The following is a 27,764-nucleotide window of genomic DNA, read 5'->3' as shown; positions in this document are numbered from 1 at the left end:
CACCTTAGATGTCAAGAGAACATTACTGTACTATATTGAAAGGACACAAGCTTTTCGCAAAACAACTTTTTGTGTCTTCCTCATCGTCACATAAAGGCAATCCCATATCAAAATCAGGGATCGCCAGGTGGATTATTAAATGCATACAAATATGCTATTACAAAGCCCAATGTAAATTAACAATTCCTCCAAAAGCCCATTCTACAAGGAAAATATGGGCTTCAATGGCATTCTTACGGAACATTCCGCTAGATGATATATGCAAAGCAGCTACATGGTCTACACCGCACACATTCACAAAGCATTACTGTGTAGATGTGCAAACTAAACAACAAGCCACTTTGGGCCAGGCTGTACTAATAACTCTGTTTCAAACAACTGCAACATATACTGGTGGTCGCCGCTAGGTGTGGGTACTGCTATATAATCTATGCACAGTGTGTAATCTGCAGCTCATATGCCTCGAACAGAAAATGCTACTTGCCAGTATGCATCTGTTCTTGGCATGTAGAGCTGCAGAGTTACACACGCCCACCCGCCTCCCCGGCTACCTTTATTTGTTCCAGTATTGTCTTAATTAGATGCAAATCACATGGACATCACTAACTCTTGTACAGCTCCATCATTTCCCTAATGGCGAAAAACAATCTGGGGATGGAGCCGATGCCCATGCTCAGTATCATCCAAAGGAGGAGTCACCTATCTCGTGACTTCCAAAGACTTTTCTACAACAAAACAAACTGCAAACATCCGTGCCCAACACTAGGTGGCCATCTATGCACAGTGTGTAACTCTGCAGCTCTACATGCAAAGAACAGATGCATACTGGTAAGTAGCATTTTCCTTCACGCCGAGGGGATGATCAAATCCAAGACTTCAGTTGAATTAAATCTATTTATATGCAGATGCAGTGAACAATCTTTCTCTTTCCTGCCCCCTTCTCTTGGATCTATTTCTGCAAAGGATGATTGATAGCTCCTGTGACAGAATTATTTGTCAACATTCCAGATTAATTTGTTCATTGGATGAATATTCTTTGTACTGAGATTTTTCTCTTAATTTCCATTAATTTTATTCGTTGACAATTGTTCTGCATTTATTCTCGACACTGAAAGTGTCCACTGCTACATGTATGAGGAAACATGGTACAATTGGAAAGGAAGCTCTGTGACAGGACAGGGTGCTTCTATCTGCACAGACCTCCTTGCATAGCTCACTTCTATTCTGTGTGATAAATAATACCATGGTCTCATTTATAGGGTCTTGTTTTTCGTCCAGCTTGGACCCGTGGCATGCTCACTACTGCATTTCAGTGACAGCGTGACCTTCCCCTATGTATAAATTATATACTGCACACAGTGATAATATCTATTTGTATCTCTCACACAGGACCGTCTGTAAATGTGGGTACGTTTATACTCCGATAACCCTGAAGCGGGTGCCGCGCTTCAAATTAAAGTTAAATAAATAAACAAAGAAGGCGCGGTGTCCCTGATGCGCGTGCCGCGCTCCGAATTAAACATTTTTTTTTTAAATAAACAAACAGAGCATGTCGTCCCTAAGGCGGGCACATACTCCGAATTAAAGTTTTAAAAAAACAGAGCCTGGTGTCCCTGAAGTGGGAGCCGCGCTCCGAATTAAAGGAAAAAAATGAATAAGCAGAGCGCAGTGTCCCTCAGTATGCACATACAAAAAAAGCAGCTTCCATTGTCAATAAAGTAAATTATTTTACCAACAGTTCTTATTAATATCATAAGTCAGTCAGTTTTAGGTTATAGGGTTGAACCCCTTGTACGATATTTGTTTCCTATGGGACCATCCTGTTCACCCTTTAATGCCCCACATGCTGCCTCACTGCCCTATGTGTAAACTGCCTCAATGATTCCTTGTTTCCTCTCTCTCACTAATCCACGTACTCAGTGGTGCCCTGATTTCCGCCCCTCTTTTCTGCACTCTACGCCCTCTCCGTGCATTTACTGCTGTTTCCCACCGATACACCGCCAAGAGTCTACCCATTCACTGTTAACTGGATAGTGGAACTAAGTCCAGCCAATGAGTGGCTAAGCAGAACCTTAGTACAGTCATGGCAATAAATTAGAATACCTGAGCTTGCCATGACACTGCAATATTGCCCACCCCTAGCAAGATCAGCGGTGGCGACCTATCTGGCACCTCAATTTCAATTCCAAAATGCCAATGACATCTCTTTAAAGAGTATCAATGCTGGGACAGGATGCAAACATGTGAACAATATCAGCTGCATGACAATAGCAGCGGGGGCATTGTGACCCAGCCGAACCTCCCCACTTTGCAATCTTAGCCGGAGTAATGTATTGGTTAAACCACATTTTAAAGCATTGCATCTGTAGGTTGGCAGCCATGAGAGATGTCTGGGCTAAATGCAACCAAACTTCAGCGTCCCCTGACCCAACTTGTAAAAGCAGGTGCCAGCAATCACAGTGCTTGGTTAGATCACCCTGTATTCATTTAGCAAATTAATACATCATGTCCAGCGAACGTGCCCCCTTCAGCTGCACCTCAATCAATGCCACCCTTGCAAAGCTACACCAACCCCCACCCTTTTAATCAAAAAGTCTCTTATTTGGAGATATTTAAAGAATTGCCTGCTCTCTACTCTATACCTATTCTTGATCAGATCAAAAGATACTATCCCCCTCCCTCATCCATTACATCCCCAACCATCCTCACTCCTTTTTCATACCAACATTTCATATACCCATCATTAAAAAATACCTGGGAGTGACCCATTGATATATATATATAGGGGTGTAAACGTTCACACAGTCCAAACCTTAAATGCACAGATCGCTATCTTAAATCTAACCCTTTTTATATAGCTGAGCTCGGTGTGCCACAGCAGACACCCTCTAGCTTTGGTTCCTATTAATAGCTCATATATCGAAATATAGACCTCACCCTCTAATCTTGCCCTTTCCCCTTTTAGTAGCACAGCCATCTGCTGTCGGATCGAAGTCCAGTAATATAGGAAGTTGGGGGCAGCCCAGCCGCGTCTATCCCTTGGGAGAGTCGAGAAGTTCAGCGCTCTCTGAGGACGACAATTGGCCCAAAGGAATCTGGAAACCATCTGGTTTAGGGACCACCCTGTACGATTTCTAAGGAAACCATGGCGCAAGAATGGAAAACGATTGTTCCCAAAGTCTGGTATGCCTAGACCTGCTGAGCGGGCAGAACCGTGAAGTTACTAGGTGCCCCCTGGAGACCCAGTATATGGCAGAACCCCTCTTAAAGTGTCATGGGGCGAGCAGGAGCTTCTGGGCCCAACTGTGGTGGTTGAGGCTTTTTATTCCTTACATCTCTGGACCCAACCTACTATGGGTCCTGGGCAGCTGGGTCAAATACCCCTTTAGCAGTTGACTCTCAGTGGTAGCATGGGTGGAGTACTCCAGGGTTTCTCAGGGCAGGGGGGTAAATGCAGTAGCATGAACACAGGCTCACAACTCACCTTGCTTTCAATAGCATCACCAAATGATTGTCAAGTCAAATACTTTCTTTTATGATAGGATTATTTATATAGGAACACATGGTGAAATGTGGCATACACAAACAATACCCAAGTCAGGGCTCTAGTGTTCAATATGCTGGTACATGAGTCCCATTTTGCTTTCCCTAGAGGTAGTAGTTATTCCCCATTCAAAATAGGCAACATTCAAGTTGGCCCCACTAGTAGTCTGAGTCCCACTCTTACTCAGATAAATGTCAAAAGTGTTCCAGCACTTGAAGCACTATATAGCAGAACAAATTACCCTCGGGCCTTCCGGCCCGGTGATTCTGCACAGCCATACATACTAACTTGATGTGGGCCAAGGGTGAGTTAAGCACACAGCAAAAGCCTTTACTATAGTAGCTCTAAGGCATCACTCCAATCACACACTTGGCCTGTTCACTTCTACTGATCATGCTGCCAACACCTAATTTGTGCTACTTAACTCCTGGCAAAGGCAGTAGCCTTTTGCCACAGTGAGTGTAGCGCTGTGTGCGCCCCTTACAGTCCAGCGAGGCCGCAGTCCATGAGACAGGCCTATGTCATGGCACACACACATGATCCGTGTTCTCCATGACAACAAAAATCAGTACCAAGAATCCAGACATCGGTGGGCTAATGACTTTTTCCATGCACGGAACTTTTCCATCCCAACAGTGTACATATTGCTAGAAAAAAAGTTTGTATAACCAGTTGGGCTCCTGAGAAATAGTCATAAGGTGAGTAGTTTATGGGAATATATAGTTTCCACCAGAAATAACTTTACAGAGGTTACATTTTTTTTGTTAATATCTGTTCTTGTTCTTTAATGAATCTCTGTGTTCCTGTGGTGCTTATATCACTGTATTCAATAAGTGCAATGGTTAACTGTTTCTTGAGACTTCTTTTTATATTTTAATGTTTTTGCCACTTTCACTAGCGTGGTATATTTGTGCTGCACTTCACATGAAAGGTGAATATCCAATTAAAGGTTTGTCGTCATGAGGGGCAAAATAATGACAACTTAAAACGTATCTTTGTTACGATGTCCTCACCACATTTGTAAATAAAATTAATCAGAATGCTGAGAAAATGAGTTCCTAAATATTTCTTTTGCTTCTCTTTATTCGCAACAGAGGAGCCTACCACATCCCCAATAAATTTAACTGGTGCCAGATTGATGATGACCCCTCAAGGACAAGTCCTCTCTCTTAAGAACTCACTTATGTCTGGGCAGTCATTATCACATCCTTCTGCTGTCTTTCAAGATGATTTGAGTTCCCAAGTGAAATGCAACACTTTAACAGCGCAGCAAGGTTAGATTTGTTATTATACATGCAAGCTGACAGATTAAAGGGTGCAACGGGTCCAAATACTAATTAATTTGTATTGCCCTCTGTGTACGTTCCATCTTACTTGTAAATTCAGGGAGCAGAATACAGATAATTTATCAATGAAATAGACCCTGTCCTGCACAAATAAAATGCTGAAATTAATTATTAATAACTAATTCGCCAATGCCTGTCCTACTACTTACTCCATGTGGTATGTGCTGACTCCTTCACCCACCTCCCCCATCAGAGTTTTTGTACATGCTTTATTTTTACCCATTGAATCTGCCTCCTTACCTGTTCATGCAGATGAGAAGGGGGAATTTAAGCATTCACAATCAACAAAACATTCCTCTGTTTTTTAGAAGGCAAATTCACTTTAACCCAAATTTCATGCCTAAAGTTCTTTTGGACTCTAATCTGAATAAATTAGTATTACTTTCCTCACTTCCATTTGCAAATTCCTTACCCCTAGAATATTCACTGGTACCACACCAGGTCCAGAGAAATTCAACAGATGTGCACCTGCATGCCGGCATTTGGCATTATGCATCTCCGTCCTAACCCGAGTGGCAGAGCAGAGCTGCAAGTAAGTTCCTTCTATCTATGCTGACGTCCGTTCCTTTCTACACCTACTGACACTGATATGAAGGTCTGATCCAAAATTGGTCAATTTGCTATGTCCCATTCCAAAAATGACAGACTTCAAGCAGTGCCAAGGCTGCAGAAAACAGATGTCTGGACCCAGCTTGTCTTGTGCCTGGTCTTCGGTCACAACTGTGTGACTAGTGTCCCTTCATGCACCCAAAGGCGATTGGGGACCTGGAGGCTAAGCTCTATTTCAGCAAACACAAGAGTTCACAGTTGAAGCTCCGGTCCTACTCCAAGTTGTGGTGTCAATCCTGCAGTCACTCTGACAAGCAATTAATTTCCAGTTCAAAGTCTTCAGCTGTGTTGTCAAAGTACAAGCGCAAACAAAAAGATGAAGCTGGATTTGACCACATAATCCACTCTTGCCCGAAAAAACAAGGCACTAACATGAACACCCCTTTTGATGTCCCCAGTTCCGGAACCGATTCCTCAGCTGGTCCTGGCATACTCCAAGGTTCTGGGCCTGTAATCAACCCCAAAGCTCATAGTGGTCTTCCAGGAGGTCATGCTGCAAATTTATGGGGTGATTCCGGATCTCTTTAGTGCACCTTTGCACCCCATTAAGCTGCAGTAGCAGCTAGTAAGATTACTGCCAGCGGGCCCTTGCCTGACAGCGTCTGTCCCCTCAAGAACCATTACTAGGCCCATACTGGCTCTGGTACAGTCTTGTCAAATTTTCACCAAGAGGTTCCTGCCATACCGACGCAGATACTGACTCTACTAGCTCTGTATGCTCAAGCTGGACACATGTTGCGCTATGAGATTACAAATGCACAACCTGTTGATTTAGCACCTGCCTGTAACTCAGTGACTCTACAACGATGCAACTACCAGCAGAGGTTCCACGCTCCGTTTGCTGTGATTATGATCCTTTACTAAGAAACATATGCGCCTCTAAGGGCACTGATAAGTTGGAAGGGGGTGGGCTATTCCCCCTTACTATACTGATGATGCACTTCACTTGGACATACAAAATGCCAGTGGGTTGGACGCTTCTCCTGAAACAGAGCTTGAATGGCCATATGGGCCACCAACGCAGGAAAGTGTCTCATCTGCAGTGGTGGTCCATAGTGCATCTGAGGTGCTAATTCTGAAGTAGCCCTACATTGAGACAAAAAAAAACATTCTAACAGAATGTTCAAGGCATATGAGCTGTAGATTCGTATACATGCGCATAGATCGTCAGCTGGTGTTGGGCTCGGATGTTTGCACTTTGTTTTTGTCTTGGAAGAAGTCTTTTGTCGTCACGAGGTAGGTGACTCCTCTTTAGGACAATAGTGCGCATGGGCACTGACTCCCTCTCCAGATTGTTTTTATCCGCCATCGGCTTCGGAGGTGTTTTGCTGTGCTCTGGGTATTGATAGTCTTCGAACCTTTTCGGCGCGCAATCATTCCCCTCGACAGTATTGTTTCGATCCCGGGTTTCCCCTTTGATGCGCATCGCTGAAATCCAGCAACTTTGATTGAGAGCTTCAATGTGGGCTGCAAGGCCTACCCACGCCGAACACGCCAGCAGTCGATGGAACGGACTCCATTTAAAAAATGCCCTAGGTGTGGTGCTAAATTTCCACACACAGACCTACATGAAAGTTTTTAATCTGTCTCTATCCCCGAAGCACAAAGAAAGCAGCTGCAAGGCCTGTCGATCATTCCGATCGAAGAGATTCATGACCGTCTGGCTCGACGTCACAAGATGTGACGCAGCACTATCCCGGTGCCAGACATTTTCATGGAACAGGAGACTCATCAGTACAGCGCTGAACAAGAGGAAGAAATCTCCATGTCTGAAGCTGACGACTCCGACATGGAGGAAGACTCTCACATCACTCCAGCTCAATGAACTGTGAGTAACAAGCCCCAAGTCACCGAAAAACACATAAAGGCTCCAGTACTACCTTTGCCCTCGGGCCTAGGGAAACACCAAAAACATGGTTCAGATGCCTCACCCTCCGGCCTGGCTATCAAATTAAAAGACAAAGCCTCTAGCTTGGGATCGAGCCGTCCCCAAGGTACCAAAACACAATCTCAGGCACCAAAAACCAAATCCAAGTATGGAACCAATGCCATCTTTGGCACCGAAAGACTCTGACCTGAAATCTCATAAACCAAAAATTTAGTAACCGGCAATACCTAAACCCAAATCTTCGGAGCCGAAACCCAAAGATAAGCCTTTGGTTCCAAAACCTAAAAACAAAGCTTCGGAACCAAAAGTTACGAAAGACAAACCTTCGGAGCATAAACAACATGCTTATAGACGCATTAGGCAAATAATTGCGTCACAAGCTGCTAATAGTTGGCGTATTGCCAATGCGCTAGCCCTCCTAGCACGTTATGGCAGAGCGCATTATGATGAACTGGAAAAGCTAATACAGCATTTACCAGATCAATACAAGAGTAAAGCCAGCGACCTCAATCAAGAGAGTAAATTAATTACAAACTCCTCTTTAAAATGTGCACTTGATGCCGCTAACACAGCATCCCATGGCATTAACACCAGCATCTTGCTACCCTGCCATGCTTGACTTCGAATCTCCGGATTCAAACAAGAAGTACACTCAGCGATACTAAACCAACCCTTTGAACAACAACATCTTTTTGGACCAAATGTAGACTCTTCATTAGACAAAATTAAGAAAGATACAGAAACTGCCAAATCAATGGGAGCCCTTCAACTACCCTCTAATAGAAGCTCCTCTTGCCGCTCCTTTTATAGGGCCGGCTCCAAAACAATGTCATCAGACAATACCTCCTCTACTTACAAAATCAACCTTCCTCCTCCCGGGGGTACAATCGAGGAGGATATAGAGGAAACAACAATAGTCAAGTCAAGTCAGAGAATTTATATAGCGCACTACATACCCAGGGGGTCTCAAGGCGCTTAGGAAGGGGAGGAGGATTACTTGTCAAATATCCACGTTTTAAGTTGCTTTCTGAATGCTAGGTGGTTCTGGGTAAGGCGAAGGTGAGCGGGGAGTGAGTTCCATGTTTTAGCAGCCAGGTATGAGAAGGATCTGCCTCCCATGGTGGTCTTGTTGATGCGAGGTACAGTGGCGAGGGCTTGGCTGGAGGAACGTAGTTGGCGGGAGGGGGTGTAGAAGGACAGTCGTGAGTTGAGGCATTCTGGTCCGATGTCGTAGAGTGATTTGTGTGCGTGGGTTAGCAGTCGGAAAGTGATTCTCTTATTGACGGGTAGCCAGTGGAGGTCTTTTAGGTGACCAGAGATGTGTTTGTTGCGCCGGATGTCTAATATGATCCTGGCTGAGGCGTTTTGGATTCGTTGGAGTTTCTTCTGGAGTTTAGCGGTAGTACCTGCGTAGAGGGTGTTTCCGTAGTCCAGTCGGCTCGTGACCAGAGCATGGGTGACTGTTTTCCTGGTTTCGGTGGGGATCCAGCGAAATGTTTTTTTGAGCATGCGAAGAATGTTGAAGCAGGATGAGGATACGGCGCTGACTTGTCTGTTCATTGAGAGTGAAGAATCCAGGATGACGCCTAGGTTCCGTGCGTGGTCTGTCGGGATGGGTGCTTTTCCAAGGGCTTCCGGCCACCAAGAGTCGTCCCGTGCAGAGGGGGATGTACCTAAGATGAGGACTTCTGTTTTGTCTGAGTTCAGTTTCAGACGGCTTTGTTTCATCCATTCGGCAACTTCTTTCATTCCTTCGTGTAGGTTAGTTTTGGCGGTGCTGGGGTCATTGGTGAGAGAAAGGATTAGTTCAGTGTCATCCGCGTAAGAGATGATGTTGAGGTTGTGTTGGCGGGCGATGGCCGCGAGGGGGCTCATGTATACGTTGAAGAGGGTGGGGCTGAGTGAGGATCCTTGTGGTACGCCACAGATGACTTCAGTGGCCTTGGACTTGAATGGTGGAAGGCGGACTCTCTGGGTTCTTCCGGTGAGGAACGAGGTGATCCATTCAAGTGCTTTTCCTTGTATTCCGATGTTATTGAGGCGTTGTAAAAGGTTGCTGTGGCAGACTGTGTCGAATGCTGCAGAGAGGTCGAGGAGGATGAGGGCGACTGTGTCTCCATTGTCCAGTAGAGTTCGAATGTCGTCTGTTGCTGCGATGAGGGCGGTCTCAGTGCTGTGTTTTGCTCGGAAGCCAGATTGTGAGGAGTCGAGGGATTTGTTGGCTTCGAGGAAAGCGGCGAGCTGGTTGTTGACAGCTTTCTCGATGACTTTGGCCGGGAATGGAAGGAGCGAAATGAGGCGGTAATTTTTTGAGTTCGGTGGGGTCCGCTGTGGGTTTTTTCAGAAGGGCGGTGAGTTCAGCGTGTTTCCAGTCTTCCGGGAAGGTGGCGGAGTTGAAGGAGCAGTTGATGACGTCTCGGAGGTGCGGTGCTATGACGGAGTCTGCTTTGTTGAAGATGTGGTGAGGACATGGGTCTGTGGGGGATCCTGAGTGGATGGAATTCATCAGGCGGATGGTGTCTTCAGTGGAGATTGGGTTCCAGTCGTTAAGGGTGTTCAAGGGGGGAGAAAGTTCAGCAAATGGTTGGGTGGGTTGGTCTTCGGGTTGGTTGTCGAAGCTGTTGTGGATGTCTGCAATCTTGTTGTGGAAGAATGAGGCTAGGGAGTCGCAGAGGGCTTGAGAGGGGGTGATGTCGTTGGAATTGGCCGAGGGATTGGAAAATTCCTTGACGATGTTGAAAAGTTCCTTGCTGTTGTGGGCGTTGTTGTTAAGTCGATCCTTGAATGCTGTTTTCTTGGCCTTTCGGATTAGTTGGTGGTGAGTGCGGGTGGCGTTTTTGAAGGCGTCCTTGGTGCTAGTGGTTGGGTCTTTTTTCCAGGCCTTTTCAAGGGAGCGGCAGAGTTTCTTGGACTTCTTAAGATCATCGTTGAACCATGAGGCCTTCTTGCTGCCAGGTTTGCTTTGACGTTTTTTCAGTGGTGCTAAGGTGTCGGCGGTGTTGGATAACCATAGGGTGAGGTTGGCGGCGGCTTGGTTTGGGTTAGAAGAGTGGGCTGGGGTGTTTAGAAGGAGCGATGCGGAGATCTGGTCGGTGGTGATTTTGTTCCAGTTTCTTTGCAGAGATGGTTGGAGGTGGTTGGTGGGTTTCGGCTTGTTGTAGGTGAAGTGAACGCAGCTGTGGTCAGTCCAGAGGAGATCCGTAGTGTGGCTGAAGGAGACCTGATTGCTGGAGGTGAAGATGGGGTCGAGTGTGTGACCTGCGATGTGGGTGGGGGAAGTGACTAGTTGTTTAAGTCCGAGGTTGGCGAGGTTGTCCAGGAGGGTGGTGGTGTTGCGGTCGTTGATCTTTTCAAGGTGAAAGTTGAGGTCTCCCAGAAGGATGTAATCTTTGGAGGGGAGCGCGTGTGGAGTGATGAAGTCCGTGATGTCTTCACTGAATTTTGCGCGGGGTCCTGGTGGTCTGTAGAGGAGGGTGCCTCTGAGTGTGGTCTTGGGGTCGATGTGGATTTGGAAGTGAAGGTGTTCGGAGTTGGCGAGGTTGGCGTCAGAGCTGGTTGAGATACGGATTGATTTCTTATGGACGATAGCGATTCCTCCTCCTGTGTGGCCGGAACGGTCCTTGCGTGTGATCTTATAGTCTTCAGGGATGGCAATGGTGATGTCTGGGGCGGAGGAAGCGTTCATCCATGTTTCTGTTAGGAAGGCGACGTCTGGAGAGATGGTGTCTAGTAGATTCCATAGGTCAATGGCGTGTCTGTGGACCGAGCGGGTGTTGAGAAGGATGCATTGTAGGTGGTTGGGGTCGGGAGTCTGTGGAGTGGTCGTACCGGAGTAGTTGTCGGTGCCGCTGAATTTGCAGGAGTAGCAGGAGAAAGGTCCATGGGTGTGTCCAGGAGCGGCTTGGACGCAGTTGGGGGAGCGGCCGGAGTTAAGGGCTAGGAGGGTGGTGGCATCGTAGGTAATGCGGGAGGGCTGGGCGGCGCGAGGGGCAGGGGGTCAGGCGCTAGGCGCGGTCCGGGCGCAGACGGGCTTACCTTTGGCGCACCTTCGGCGCGGATTGGGCGCGGTCGCTGCGCGTGAACGCTGCGCGCGGGAAGAACTGTCATATATGGATAGTGGGGGGGGAGGGGCGAGGGCGTCTCAGCTGGGAGGCGGGGCGGGCACACGAGGACAACAACAAACAAAATGGAGGCGGAGGGGTCAGCACGGCAAGAGCGCCTGGGGGAAAACGCGAATGCAGCAGTGAATAAACGCTACCAATAATGAAATGCTAATAAGCAGAGCGCTAGACACAAGCAAACAGCAGTCAATAAATTGAGATCAGTTTCCGTGAAAATGCGCTGCAAACGATACCATAAACAGCAATAGAGTAGCGCTGGAAGATTAAAAATGCTAATGAGTAAATAAGCAGATCGGCAGATAAAGCGCACAGCAGTTTTCACAAGCAGTCACAACTCCTGTCGGGGACGCCTTTCACAGTTCCTACCTGTCTTGAATTCCATTACAGCTGACAAGTGGGTAAGACAAATTATCCAGAATGGTTAGTGCCTGGAACTCACTGGTACACCACCAAACATTCCTCCCAGAGAACGCCCAATGTCCACAGAACCTCTCGCTCTTCTCAAACAAGAGGTTCTCTCCCTGTTACAAAAACGTGCAAATGAACCAGTACCTTTGTCTCATCAAGGCACATCAGTGTATTCACTATACTTTCTAATACCAAAAAAGGACGACTCTCTCCGACCAATACTGGACCTCAAGCCATTAAATCTGTACATTCATTCAGACCATTTTCATATGGACACTCTCCAATAGGTACTCCCGCTACTCCAACAAGGCGACTTTCTAACCACTCTAGAGTTAAAGGATGCCTACTTTCGCAATCCCATTCATCCTGCTCACAGGAAATACCTCAGGTTTGTGATAACAGCTCATAAAGGCCAAGTCAGACAGCAGCTGTGTGCAACACACATACACAAAACAATCCAACTGCTTCACACCTTGGGATTCACAGTAAACATTACCAAATCCCATCTCCAACCATCCAACATACAACAGTATCTAGGGGCTACAATAGACACTTCAAAAGCTCTAGCATAACCCAACCCAGTCAGAATTAGCACCATACAAGCTCTAATAGCAACATTTCAACCTAAACACTCACTACCAGCGCTAGTTTCATTTTCATAGTCCCTCATGCAAGACTCCAAATGCGTCCCTTACAGGAGTGTTTGGCATGTCAGTGGAACCAGGCTCAAGGTCAGCTAACAGATCTGGTGTTGGTAGACGACTGCACCCTTCACTCTCTGCAGTGGTGGAATACACAAAACCTTTCCAAAGGGCGTCCGTTCCTCGACACGGTTCCACAGATAGTGCTAGCAACAGACGCTTCGCTCACCGTCTGGGGGCTCATCTTCAAACCCATACTATTTAGGGTATATGGACCCCTCAACATAAACAATTCCACATAAATTACCTGGAATTGTTGGCAATCTTCCTAGCGTTAAACATTTTTCAACTCCACCTCTTAAGCAAAGCTGTCCTAGTCTATACAGTCAACATGACAGCAAAGTATTATATACAAAAACAGGGGGGGGGACACTCTCTCCAGCTTTCACACCTATCTCAAAGCATATGGAGATGGGCCATTCCTCAAAACATATATCTCCTTGCAGAACACCTCACAGGAGTACACAATCAAATTGAGGATCTACTAATTCGCCAAAAACAGCAGATCCACAAATGGGAACTTCAGTCTCAAGTTCTGCTCCCATTCTTTCAAATGTGGGGTCACCCAGAAATCGCCCTGTTCGCCACACACCAAAACACAAAATGCCCAAGCTTCGCATCCAGGTATCCACACCCTTGTCCAAAGGCAATGCAATGTGGATGAACTGGTCAGGCAAATTTGCTAATGGTTTTCTGCCTCTCCCACTCATTCCGCTACTGGTTCGGAAACTCAAACCGCATTCCCTCACAATGATCCTAATTGCTCCAACACGGGCCCGACAACCATGGTTCACAACCCTCTGGGAACTATCAGTAGTTCCTCATCACAAGCTACGCCTCTCACCCAAGCTTCTCACTCAGAACCATGGAGAGATAAGGCATCCAGAGCCCAATCAACTCAACCTTGCGATCTAGCACCTGAAGTCTTAGAGTTTGTCTACCTTAATCTCCCGCCACACTGCTGAACATCATTAAAGATGCTAGACGTCCTACCACTAGAGCTTGCTATGCCGCAAAGTGGAAAAGATTTGTAATTTACTGTACAAATAAGAAAATCAACCCACTTGATGCTTCCACTCAAAACAACATCTGTTACCTTTTGCATCTACAACAATGTAACCTAGCGCATACATCCATTAGACTACATCTTGCGGCAATAGCAGCCTATCTCCAAAACAGACAACATTTGTCTTTGTTTAGGGTACCAGCTACCAAGGCATTTATGGACGGACATAAAAGAATAATTCGACCTAGAGTTCCACCCTCTCCAGTATGGAACCTAAATGTGGTACTTACCAGGCTCATGGGTCCCCCATTTGAACCTATGCATAAATGCAAATTACAATGTCTCACCTGGAAAGTAGCTTTTCTGGTTACCATCATCTGTCTCAGAAGAGTCAGTGAACTCCGGGCATTAACCATACAAGAACCCTTTCTCCAAATCCATCATAACAAAGTGGTTCTTAGGACTAATCCAAAATTTCTACCTAAAGTCGTCTCTGCTTTCCACCTTAACCAGTCTGTAGAACTCCCATTGTTTTTCCCTCTACCAGACTCAGAAGCAGAACGGGCTCTTCACACACTAGACGTAAAAAGAGCAATACTTTACTAGATTGAAAGAACAAAAACCTTTAGAAAGACTTTTTGTGGCTTTCTCCCCACCACATAAAGGCAATCCTATCTCTAAAACAGGGATTGAAAGGTGGATTGTTAAATCCATTGAAATGTGCTATGTTAAAGCCAAACACACCTTAACTATTCCCCCTAGAGCTCACTCCACACGTAAACTGGGTGCATCCTTGTCATTCTTTGTGAGCATTCCCCTAGATGACATCTGCAAAGCAGCAACTTGGTCAACACCACACACGTTCACAAAACACTATTGTGTAGACGTGCAAGCAAAACAAGAAGCTAGTGGGGGCCAGGCTGTATTAAGAACACTTTTTCAAACCTCTGTAACAGATACTGATAGCCACCTCTAAGGAGGTAACTGCTGTATAGTCTATGCACAAGTATACGATCTACAGCTCATATGCCTCAAACAGAAAATGCTACTTACCAGTATGCATGTAGAGCTGTAGATTCGTATACGCCACCTGCCTCCCCGGATACCTCTATCTGTTACAGTACTATCTTACTTCGATACATTACACATTGACATTCTATTCTATTTCTTACTAACTTCATCATAACCCTTCATGGCAAAACAATCTGGAGATGGAGTTGATGCCCATGCGCACGATCGTCCTAAGGAGGAGTCACCTACCTCGTGACTACAAAAGATTTTTTCCAAGACAAAAACAAAGTGCAAACATCCGAGCCCAACACCAGATGGCGATCTATGCACAAGTATACGAATCTACATCTCTACATGCCAAGAACAAATGCATACTGGTAAGTAGCATTTTCCTTCTCCAACCAGGGCTAATTTCATTTTACCCCCTACTGCCATTTAATAATGATCTCCTTGATGCTTTGATGGCTACAAGGTCCAACGGCCAGATTCATGAACGGAAAATCGACTCGCAAAGGGCCAGATTCTGAGAATCTGGCCCTTTGCGAGCGCAATTTTTGCATTTGGGATTCATCACCCCAAATGCAAAAATCGCTATTATAGAATTCGCAAATTTGCGAGGAATTGCAATTAAGGAATCTCTATTTTACATTCCTTAAATGCAATTCATGAAACATTTAAAAATTGCGATTTCGCAATTTCGGCCCGCTATTTACCGTGAAGTCAAACCTCGTGGTAAATAGCGGAAACTTAGGAAAATGCACTTAAGTGCATTTTTCTAAGTTGTATGTTACACACACACATGTCCTTGGGACATGTGTGTGCGTAACACCAGCGTCTAATATCATTTCAGAGGTGCAACAGGGTGTCCTTTGGACACTCCTGCACCCTTGAAATCGCAAACTCAGAATGTGAATCGCTAATAGCAATTCGCACATGGATATGTCTCCCAGTCATTCCTATGGGCCTTTAGGCCCATAGGAATGAATGGGGAGTTATTCCTTATTTGTGATTAGCAATTAGCTAATCGCAAATAAGGAAGTTGTAGGAATCGCAAACAAAATTGCGATTTGTACATGATTCACGTTTTGCGAGTCTGTAATAGCGATTCCTTAATAATCGCTATTACAGACTCGCAAAACGGGCCGATGATGAATCTACCTGCAAGTCTTGTTCCTGAACACCAGACAACCAGCTAGTAGCCCTGTAAGGTAAATCTGCATGAGTGGTCCAAAGTGTAACCAAGAACCCCTATGCCTGAGAGCCTTATTGTGTAGAGTTCCACTAGCAAGGTTGATCCGATTTCATCCCAAACAACTCTTCAGATATGAGATACAAAATGATTGACTCATTTGGTAAAATATTGTTTTCCTCAGCGAGTTTGTCCCTTAGTTTCAAAATTTTAATTTGTTTATTGGGCAGGTACATATGTGCTGTGTGGGACAAAACTAGCAAGAGCTTGCCTGTGGTCCCATAAGACCACAGAGCGTTTCTGTGGCTTAGACAATGCATGTTGGGCAGGATGGAGTGCAGTATGTAATCCGTACAGGCCTAAATACTATCACTTGGTAGCATTATTGATAGCAGTGTCCTGTTTCTAAGACTCAAATGGATGAGTTTGACCAGAAATTCTGTTTTTTGTGCTAGCATTCTTAATGGACATGCCCTTCGATGAATCTCAGATTCTACAGGGGGGAAAAGTGGATTTGGTGCTAGAAAGATTTAAAGGCAGTTAATCCACTGCACGCTCTTTGTGGTTATTGACAGGAGCAAGGCAATGTTCGAGGCATGAGGGCTGCTGAATTCATATCTGTGCATAGATCGCCGCCTAGTGTTGGGTCCGGATGATTGCACATTGTTGTCCTGGAAGAGTCTTCGAAGTATCACGAGATAGGTGGCTCCTCCCCTGGACTACAGTGCGCATGGGCATCCTCTCCATCCCCAGATTGGTTTTTTCCGCCATTGGGTTCGGGTGTCTAATCTTAACTCCAGTTAAATAACTTGTACTCTTTCTATTCCTAAGGCCAAAAGGCCTTCTTATCGTCGGTATTGTATCGTTCGGTGCCTAGCCCTTTCGGTTCTTCGATCGGCGTCGAAAGAAGATTCTCTCGACTACACAGGCCCAGACTACATTGACGATGGAACGGACCCCGTTCAAGCGGTGCCCCGTTTGTCATTCAAAGTATTCGAACTTGGATGTGCACCCAGTGTGCAATACCTGTTTGTCCCCCGACCACGACGAGTCGAAATGTTTCGCCTGCTCACGGTTCCGCTCAAAAAAGACCATCAAACTTCGACGCGCAGCACGGCAGTCGGCCCAGCGGTCGGCACCTGCGCCTGCAGACATCTTCGATGCCGGGGACGAGGAACTCTTCCAGGACGAGGAAGAGGCGGAAGACGACGTTCCCGAAGAACTGTCGGAGCTGGCGTCCGAGGAGGACTCCAATTTCGAGATGGACGAGCCAGATGAGGAGTTCGCCCACGACCGAGGCGTCGTCGAGGTAGGGAACGACGATCAGGCCCTTGCGGCCGTTGATGATGACTCCGGTGGAGAACCGAGTCCGCCCGCAGTTCCGGGGCCTATCATTAACATTCAGCCCTCTCCGGCTCCGGTCGAGGCATCGCCGAAAGGCCTTAGCCAAGATCCATCCTCTCGGTCTACAGCCCCGCGACATAGCCAGGCTAAGACCCTTTCGAAGGAGCCATCGGTTGATTCCGCGAAATCGAAACCGAAACAGACTGAGCATAAATCGAAACCGAAACTGCTCAAGATGGTGGTCGGGTCGACGTCAACGTCCTCCTCGAAGGCTGTCGATGACCCTTCGACGCCGAAGATACCTGTCGGCGCCAAGACTGGGGCTTCGAAGCAGGGTTCGGCCACCAAGACGGGCGCCTCGGAGGCCTCGACGTCGGTGCCCGCGTCGACTGCCACACATGGCGAGAAGGGCAAAGGACTTCCGTTTGGAAAAGGTCTACAGCCACCCCTCTCGGGGCTCAAGACTGGGCTGGCTAAGAGGGTCGAAGCCACGGGGAAGGATGCCCCGACTTTGTCGTCGACGCCCAAGGATGGAGGCGCACCGCGCCGGGAGCTCGATTCGGCGCGGTCGAGCGAGCGGCCTACACAGGCGTCGAAGAAACCCGAAACGAGCGCTTCCGGTTCGAAGCATGCAGACTCTACGCCACTTAAGTTTGGCCTTCTGCTCACGGCCCGTCCAAAACAGCTCGAGGTTTCAAAAGTGGCGAAGGTGTCCTCCCATGCACAGGTCGTCTATCATGAACCTTCTTACGACAACCAGACAAAACTGTTTATTGATTCGGAGTCGGGCAGGCTTACCGTCCACAAGCGGAAGATCGCGCCTGAACATCCCTTGGAAGGTTACAAGATTCCCCTCAAAAGGAAGACGGTCTCCACCACCTCTCCGGTTCATGTTGAACCTATTCAGGACTACTCGCACCATACTGTTCAATCTCCAACACAAAGTGAGGAGGACTTAAATGCGGACTATAGCCAAATGGGCTTCTCTTACAATACTATTTACTACAAGGGGTGGTGAGGGACAGAGTCTCTGAATTAAGCAGAAAGCTCTCACCCAGTCCAGAGATCAGGGCTAGATCCAACACCGTTTTTTAGCTCACTGCACCATCCCAGTTTCAGAACCCGGCTGTATGCAAATTAGTCTGTTCCTGTCCCAGTGCATGATGGGAACAGGGCAAACCAAACTACAAAAGCCAATTCTTACACTGGGAAGGAAACAAGCTCCCGGGGACCGGTTTCTGGCATTACAGCCGTCTTCGGCCCGGTTTGCTTGAATCCTGATGGTGCAATGAGCAAGGGTCTCACATCTGAGAATACCCTTCCACGCTTAGGGTGGACAAAAATATTTACAACAAGGGGTGGTGAGGGACAGAGTCTCTGAATTAAGCAGAAAGCTCTCACCCAGTCAAGAGATCAGGGCTAGATCCAACACCGTTTCTTAGCTCACTGCACCATCCCAGTTTCAGAACCCGGCTGTATGCAAATTAGTCTGTTCCTGTCCCAGTGCATGATGGGAACAGGGCAAACCAAACTACAAAAGCCAATTCTTACACTGGGAAGGAAACAAGCTCCCGGGGACCGGTTTCTGGCATTACAGCCGTCTTCGGCCCGGTTTGCTTGAATCCTGATGGTGCAATGAGCAAGGGTCTCACATCTGAGAATACCCTTCCACGCTTAGGGTGGACAAAAATATTTACAACAAGGGGTGGTGAGGGACAGAGTCTCTGAATTAAGCAGAAAGCTCTCACCCAGTCAAGAGATCAGGGCTAGATCCAACACCGTTTTTTAGCTCACTGCACCATCCCAGTTTCAGAACCCGGCTGTATGCAAATTAGTCTGTTCCTGTTCCAGTGCATGATGGGAACAGGGCAAACCAAACTACAAAAGCCAATTCTTACACTGGGAAGGAAACAAGCTCCCGGGGACCGGTTTCTGGCATTACAGCCAGAAACCGGTCCCCGGAGCTTGTCTCCTTTCTGGTGAAGAATTGGCTTGGTAGTTTAGTCTGCCCTGTTCCCATGATGCACTGGGCCAGGGACAGACTGATTTGCATATAGCCAGGTTCTGAGCTGGGATGGGGCAGTGAGATAAATAACGGTGATGGATCAAGCCCTGATCTTTGGACTGGGTAAGAGTGGTCTGCTTAATTCAGACACTCTGTTCATCACCACCCCCTTTTCTCAATCGTTTTTGGCCACTATAGGTGTGGCAGGGTATACTCAGACATGAGTCCCTTTCTCACTGCTCCATCAGGATTCAAGCAAGCCGGGCCGTAGACGGCTGAAATGCCAGAAACCGGTCCCCGGTAGCTTGTCTCCTTTCTGGTGAAGAATTGGCTTGGTAGTTTAGTCTGCCCTGTTCCCATGATGCACTGGGCCAGGGACAGACTGATTTGCATATAGCCAGGTTCTGAGCTGGGATGGGGCAGTGAGATAAATAACGGTGATGGATCAAGCCCTGATCTTTGGACTGGGTAAGAGTGGTCTGCTTAATTCAGACACTCTGTTCATCACCACCCCCTTTTCTCAATCGTTTTTGGCCACTATAGGTGTGGCAGGGTATACTCGGACATGAGTCCCTTTCTCACTGCTCCATCAGGATTCAAGCAAGCCGGGCCGAAGACGGCTGAAATGCCAGAAACCGGTCCCCGGTAGCTTGTCTCCTTTCTGGTGAAGAATTGGCTTGGTAGTTTAGTCTGCCCTGTTCCCATGATGCACTGGGCCAGGGACAGACTGATTTGCATATAGCCAGGTTCTGAGCTGGGATGGGGCAGTGAGATAAATAACGGTGATGGATCAAGCCCTGATCTTTGGACTGGGTAAGAGTGGTCTGCTTAATTCAGACACTCTGTTCATCACCACCCCCTTTTCTCAATCGTTTTTGGCCACTATAGGTGTGGCAGGGTATACTCAGACATGAGTCCCTTTCTCACTGCTCCATCAGGATTCAAGCAAGCCGGGCCGAAGACGGCTGAAATGCCAGAAACCGGTCCCCGGTAGCTTGTCTCCTTTCTGGTGAAGAATTGGCTTGGTAGTTTAGTCTGCCCTGTTCCCATGATGCACTGGGCCAGGGACAGACTGATTTGCATATAGCCAGGTTCTGAGCTGGGATGGGGCAGTGAGATAAATAACGGTGATGGATCAAGCCCTGACCTTTGGACTGGGTAAGAGTGGTCTGCTTAATTCAGACACTCTGTTCATCACCACCCCCTTTTCTCAATCTCTTACAATACTGACACTGATCAGGATGTCTCAAATCAATGGTCAGGAGCGGGAGATCAAGGTGATGACCCTGATGACCCCCAAACCACACCAGACTCTCAGTCCTACATTGTGAAACCATCACCAACTGAGGACACTGTTGCATTCAATGCTTTAATTGAGCGGGCAGCCCTCAACCATGACGTTGAGATGCATGCTGAGCCAGTGGATGAGGATTTCTTGTTTGATACCTTCTCCACGTCTGAACGCACCACCAAAACTCTGCCCATGCTTAAGGGGGTCCTTAAGCATGCCACAGCCATTTTCAAGGAGCCGACCAAAGCCAGGGTTATAAATCCCCGGATCGACAAAAAATATAGGCCTGCTCCAGTGGACCCAGCTCCCTTTGGACTCCCTCGTGGTGGCTAATGCACGCAAAAGGGCTAACTCTCAATCAACTGGTGACGCTCCCCCTCCGGACAAAGAGTCAAAAATCTTTGAAGCATCTTGGAAGCGTGTGGCGGCCCAAGCCGCTAACATTTGGAGAATTGCCAATACACAAGCCCTGTTGGCTAGGTACGACAGGGCGCACTACGACACCCTAGAACAGTTAATGCAGCACATGCCTGACATGTACAGAGAGGCAGCAGAAAGGGTTATTCAAGAGGGGAAACTAGTCTCCAATGCATCCATCAAATGCGCACTGGATGCAGCTGACACTGCAGCAAGGGCAGTCAATACTAGCGTGATGCTGCGGCGCCATGCCTGGCTACGCATCTCAGGGTTTAAATCCGAGATCCAAACTACTCTTCTCAATCAGTCGGTTAATCCGGACTTCCTGTTTGGACCCGAAATGGACACAACACTTGAGAAAATGAAAAAAGACACTGAGACAGCGAAATCCATGGGGGCTCTTCAGTCACAGCAGTTTCGGGGCGGCTCCTTTCGTCGCTCCGGTAACAGGGGGGCAACAAGAGGACAGGCTCAACAGCATTCACAGTACGGCAAAGGCAACACGCAATCTGCCTACACTAAAAACACCAGAGGTGGATACCGGGGGAACAACACCAAGAGGAGAGGCCGCTGTAATAACGGTGCCAGGTCCTCCACTCCCAACAAACCGTGACTTCATGTCACTGCCCCCCGACCATCTAACACTTGTCGGGGGGAGACTCCAGCAGTTCCTGCCACTCTGGGAAAACATCACAACAGACAGGTGGGTGAGACAACTTATCCGTTACGGCTATTGTCTAGAGCTAACCTCCACCCCCCCTCCCCCAAGAAACCGTCCTATGTCCGCAGAGCACTCGCTCTTATTGCAGCAAGAAGTACTCTCCATACTGCAAAAAGGAGCCATAGAACTCGTGCCTGCCGAGGAAAGGGGTGCAGGGGTTTACTCCCTGTACTTCTTGATTCCAAAAAAGGACGGGTCCCTGCGGCCCATTCTAGACCTCAGACCCCTCAACCAATACATCCTTTCGGAGCACTTTCACATGCTAACTTTACAACAAGACCTGCCGCTGCTCCGTCAGGGTGACTTCCTGGACCTCAAGGATGCGTATTTCCACATTCCCATTCACCCCAGTCACAAAAAATATCTCAGGTTCACAATCAACGGTCAGCATTACCAGTTCACGGTTCTGCCGTTCGGGGTCACGACTGCTCCAAGAGTTTTCACCAAATGCTTAGCAACTGTGGCAGCACACCTTCGCAGAGAAGGTGTTCACGTGTACCCCTACATGGACGACTGGCTCGTGCAGGCCAAATCTGCCGAGCAGTGCGGTCGCGACATGTCACGTACAATTCACCTCCTTCACAGTCTGGGGTTCTCTCTAAACTACGCAAAGTCTCACCTGCAGCCGGCCCATGTGCAACAGTACCTGGGGGCGACGCTAAACACCCAGTTGGCCACGGCGCAGCCGAACCCAGCCAGGGTCAACAGCATGCAAACGCTCATCCGGAGGTTCCAACCTCAGCGATCCCTCCCAGCGCAAGTTTTCATGCAACTGATCGGCATGCTGGCATCCTGCATATTCATTGTCCCGCACGCGAGGCTGCACATGCGACCCCTTCAGGAATGCTTAGCCCGTCAGTGGAACCAGGCTCATGGCCATCTAAAAGACCTAGTGTTGGTGACCGGTCGTGCTTACAGCTCTCTGCATTGGTGGAACCCACAAAACCTTTGCAGGGGACGACCGTTCCAGGAGCCTGTCCCACAAGTAGTGCTAACGACGGACGCATCTCTCCTGGGTTGGGGAGCGCATGTCCTCCACTACACAGTGCAGGGACTGTGGACAGCACAACACCAGAGGATGCATATCAATGTGTTGGAACTGATGGCGAATTTCATGGCACTGAAGGCATTCAAGTTGCACCTGTGCAACAAGGTTGTGTTAGTCCGGACAGACAACATGACCGCCATGTATTACATCCAGAAGCAGGGAGGCACGCACTCCCCGCAACTGTCTCACCTAGCCCAGAGCATGTGGAAGTGGGCCATTCAAAGGAACATCTTCCTCATGGCGGAGCATCTCCCGGGTGTCGACAACCAGATGGCGGACCTGCTCAGCAGGCACAGTCATCAGATGCACGAATGGGAGATCCACCCGTCAGTTCTCCATCCGTTCTTCCAACAGTGGGGTCATCCGGACATCGACCTCTTCGCCACAAGCGAGAACGCAAAATGCCCAAACTTCGCCGCCAGGTTCCCACACCCGCAGTCTCAGGGCAATGCGATATGGATGAACTGGTCTGACAGATTTGCGTACGCTTTTCCGCCAGCACCCCTCATACCTCTGGTGGCGCGCAAACTGCGACAACACTCCATGACGCTCGTCCTAGTTGCTCCAACGTGGGCACGGCAGGCTTGGTACACCACGTTCCTGGAACTTTCAGTGGTGCCTCACCAACGGCTGCGTCTCACTCCCAGCCTCCTCACTCAGAGCCATGGAGACATTCAGCACCCAGATCCCCAGCAGTTGAACCTTGCGATTTGGCTCCTGAGGTCATAGAGTTTGGGTACCTGAACTTGCCTCCTGAGTGCATGAACATCATCAAGGAGGCAAGGCGACCGACTACCAGGGCCTGCTATGCAGCCAAATGGAAGCGGTTTGTTATTTACTGCTCCAACCATAACATTAATCCGTTGGACGCGTCTACGCAAAACATCATATGTTACTTGTTGCATCTGTACCAATGCAACCTCGCGTACAGCTCCATCAGGATCCATCTGGCGGCCATAGCCGCTTACCTTCAAACAGGCAACACCTTTCCGTTTTCAGGGTACCAGCCATTAAAGCCTTTTTAGAAGGACTTAAGAGAGTAATCCCTCCCAGATACCCCCCTTCACCAGTCTGGAACTTGAATATCGTTCTCACCAGGCTCATGGGGCCGCCCTTTGAGCCACTCCATTCCTGTGAAATATAGTTCCTCACCTGGAAGGTGGCCTTCCTAATAGCTATTACATCGCTGCGGAGGGTCAGTGAACTGCAAGCTCTCACAATTCAGGAACCCTACCTGCAAATTCATGCGAATAGGGTAGTGCTTCGCACCAACCCTAAATTCATGCCAAAGGTGGTTTTGCAGTTCCACCTTAACCAAAATATAGAACTGCCAGTTTTCTTTCCTAACCCAGACTCGGTGGCAGACAGAGCACTGCACACCTTAGATGTAAAAAGAGCTCTCCTGTATTACATCGACAGGACAAAAGACTTTCGAAAGACCAAACAACTGTTCGTTGCATTCTCTCCACAACATAAAGGCAACCCTATCTCCAAGTCAGGTATTGCCAGGTGGATTGTTAAATGTATCCAAATCTGTTATCAAAAAGCTAAGCGCACATTAACAGTTTCCCCTAGAGCGCATTCCACACGCAAGTTAGGGGCTTCCATGGCTTTCCTGGGTAATATTCCTCTAGAGGACATTTGTAAGGCAGCCACATGGACCACCATACATACATTTACCAAACACTACTGCGTAGATGTACACTCCAAACAGCAAGCTGCTGTAGGACAAGCTGTTCTCAGAACTCTTTCAGACTGCTGCAGCTGGCACGGGCACCCGCCGGTAAGGAGGTAACTGCTATTTATTCTATGCACAGATATGAATTCAGCAGCCCTCATGCCTCGAACGGAATATGCTACTTACCAGTATGCATCTGTTCGTGGCATGAAGGGCTGCTGACATTCATATCGCCCACCCTCCTCCCCGGTGCCTGTCGCAGCTGTAGCTCTCAGAATCATTTTCAGGCATGGTCATCACTTTCCGTATTACACTCCATCTCTGCCACAATGGCGAAAAACAATCTGGGGATGGAGAGGATGCCCATGCGCACTGTAGTCCAGGGGAGGGGCCACCTATCTCGTGATACTTCGAAGACTCTTCCAGGACAACAATGTGCAATCATCCGGACCCAACACTAGGCGGCGATCTATGCACAGATATGAATGGCAGCAGCCCTTCATGCCAAGAACAGATGCATACTGGTAAGTAGCATATTCCTTCCTGATCAGTTCAGAAAATGAATTGGCTATTCCAGGGGGCTAGCCTAGAGGCAATCCACACAGGACAGCATTGTCAGCAGTCCACCATTCCTCCTCCCCTGCTGCAATGGCTACCAAACCGCTATAGTTTGCCCTCAATGGCTCAAGTTAAGGCTGAACGGAGGCAGGGTTCAGCATTTCCTCAAATAGGTCCTACTGTTAATTCAAAGGGACTACACCCTAACCTTCATTTCCTCTTCATCCGATTTTGCTCCAAGATCAGAACGTATTGCAGAGGACCACTTCACAATTCTCATGCAGAGCATGCATCGAGCAGGTACCAAAAGTCAGAGGAAGGTAAGGGGATGCTACTGGGAGCCTCAAACTAGTACTGGAAATTCACTCATCGAATTCCTTTCTGGGGAACGACTGATTCAAACTCATATAACTAATGAACTTGTATAACTAAAGGCCAGTTTCAGGCATCATATCACTAATGCTCAACATGAGAGATCGTATAAGACATATAAGCAGGTATGCATCAGAAACTTATAAGCATATCCAAAAGGAATAAGGGCCCAATTAATATCTTGGAGGTAAGCATAGCCACAACAGCGACGGAGCATGGTTAATGCCAACATAATGGCTCGCCCTCCCAATTTAGATGCAGGCGCGCTACTCTGTCTCCCCCATTATTAAACCCCTCCAACGGCCCTGTGAAGTAAGGACTGTTGACCTGTAACTTAAGCCACCTGATTTAGATGGGCAGAATTGTAGGTCAGTTTTCACTGCCCGTCACAGTCCAAAAAACCCTAGCAGTGAGAGGCTGTAAAAAGTGCATTGCCTGTTGTATTTTCAAAATAAAATCTGCTGTAGCATATTGATAAGGCCCTGTAATAAACAGCGAAACAGTAGTGACAGATGTGACACTGCTGTATTGGGGTATGTATGGTGGGCGTCATCTAGGGCGGCCAATGATCTGGTGGAGAGCATGCTTCACATCGGCCTGCTGGAGCATCAGGTGATACGCTTGGCCCTCAAAACCTTCCTTCGATCCATCAAAGGGAGGCCGATACTGTTTCCCACAGACATCATTACTGCCATGTGGAGGGCTCTGACTAGATCTATCATTCACCACGTCTAGAGACGCAGTATCAACAATTCTTCCGTGCTGGTGTTTCTTTCACAGCACTCGTCTAGACACAATTCTGGACTTGTGTATGCGTGCCCACCGATACCTATACTTCAAGTTCTAAAGATCAGAGAAGACAAAGTCATCTTAATTGCTGCAATTTGGGTCAGAAGAGTGTGGTATCCAGTGCCTCTGAGCCTGAGCATTTGACCCTCTGATTAGACTTCCGCTTCTGAAGCATCTCATGTGTCAGCAGCAGGGCAGAATCCTGGATCTGAATCTCTGCAGCTTACACCTCAAAGCATGGAGAATGAACGGCAGCCATTAAATGCTTTGGAATTGTTGACTAAGGTGATGGATGTTATCCTTGTTGCCAGGCGCACTTCTACAAAGTCTGTCTGCGCTGAGACATGTTTGTTGCCTGGTGTGATTCCCGAGAAACTGAGCCCTTACAAGGCAGACTTTTTATGTTTACATTTCTTTTATTGATTTCAACAACATGAGGAAACATAAATGTCCAGCAGAAGCAATATATATCGCAATTTAGCCCAAAAGGCGGACAATCTTGAAGGCCCATAAGAACAACTAAAATCATAAGGAAAAAAAAAACCCTCCCTACCACCCTCGCCCCCCCCTCCTCCAACCCCCAGGCAAAACAACCCAAGGCAAAAGTGTCCTGGGCCCACTATTGCAGATAGGCCACTCGCAAATCTAGGGATGCGTGTGGCTGTCTGGTCGTCTAAGAGTGGGTGGACCTGCAAGCCGTAGAACCATCCGATATTTTGGGCAGGTGAGCTCTGTAAACTCCGCAGTTAGTAATGTGAAAAGAGGTTGCACATATAATAGAAGGAGGCCCCCGGATGCGCCAATGTGAGCGAGATCTTCTCCATCCCCAAAATTCCCCAGAGTCTGTGAAGCCGGCCACTCGCAAATCTAGGGATGCGTGTGGCTGTCTGGTCGTCTAAGAGTGGGTGGACCTGCAAGCCGTAGAACCATCAGATATTTTGGGCAGGTGAGCTCTGTAAACTCCGCAGTTAGTAATGTGAAAAGAGGTTGCACATATAATAGAAGGAGGCCCCCGGATGCGCCAATGTGAGCGAGATCTTCTCCATCCCCAAAATTCCCCAGAGTCTGTGAAGCCACCCCTGGTAAGTCGGAATCTTCTGAGTGCACCAGTGGGAAAGGATCTGTTGTCCTAGAGCCCGGGCCATCTGTTGGCCTCTCTTCCCCCTAAGTGGAAAAGTGAGTGAGTTAGGGAGACCCAGAAGGATCTACGCTGGTAAACGGGGGATCTCAGGGTCAAAATGTATATCGATATAATTTCGTATTGCTTCCAGTAGCTCGTCAAGGAGGGGCAGTCCTTCAAAAGGTGAATTAAAGTGCCACATGCCCTCCAGCAGTTTGGGCTGCAGGAGGGGGTTCCCTTTATGAAGCCGGGGGAGGGGTGGGGGGGGTCATCATGTACCAATATGTAGATATTTTCGTGGCAGTTTCAATAGATGGTGTGTCTGGCTCTAATATACGTTGGACCATTCCTTCTCTGACAATGTACTCCCCAATTTCCCCTCCCAGCGCAACTGACTAGGGGATTTCCCAGTTACCGGGGTGTCCCAAATGAATCTGTACAAATCCTTCGTTAGACAGGCGTCCGTGTGTCTCGTCAGGAGCCACCTCTCAAAAGGGATAAGGAGTCGCTCCGCACCTTCACGAATCTCAGGGTTCATCACCCAATGCCAGATCTTCACAAAGCGGAAACGCTCTAATTCCGGAAGATCCCGGTCTCC

General features: G+C 47.9%; 1 protein-coding gene across 1 annotated transcript in view; it reads left to right on the top strand.

The window, feature by feature from the left end:
* The window catches only part of MGA (MAX dimerization protein MGA), a 734,728-nt gene that overhangs the window by 658,337 nt on the left and 48,627 nt on the right, over positions 1 to 27,764 (top strand). Inside the window, exon 23 of the mRNA XM_086937233.1 lies at positions 4,639 to 4,818. Coding sequence (XP_086793359.1) covers positions 4,639 to 4,818 — 180 coding nt within the window. The remainder of the gene's footprint in view (positions 1 to 4,638; positions 4,819 to 27,764) is intronic.

This window comes from Lissotriton vulgaris, chromosome 9, assembly GCF_964263255.1.
Source record: "Lissotriton vulgaris chromosome 9, aLisVul1.2, whole genome shotgun sequence".
NCBI classification, from domain to species: domain Eukaryota; kingdom Metazoa; phylum Chordata; class Amphibia; order Caudata; family Salamandridae; genus Lissotriton; species Lissotriton vulgaris.
This window is presented reverse-complemented; position numbering and strand designations above follow the sequence as displayed.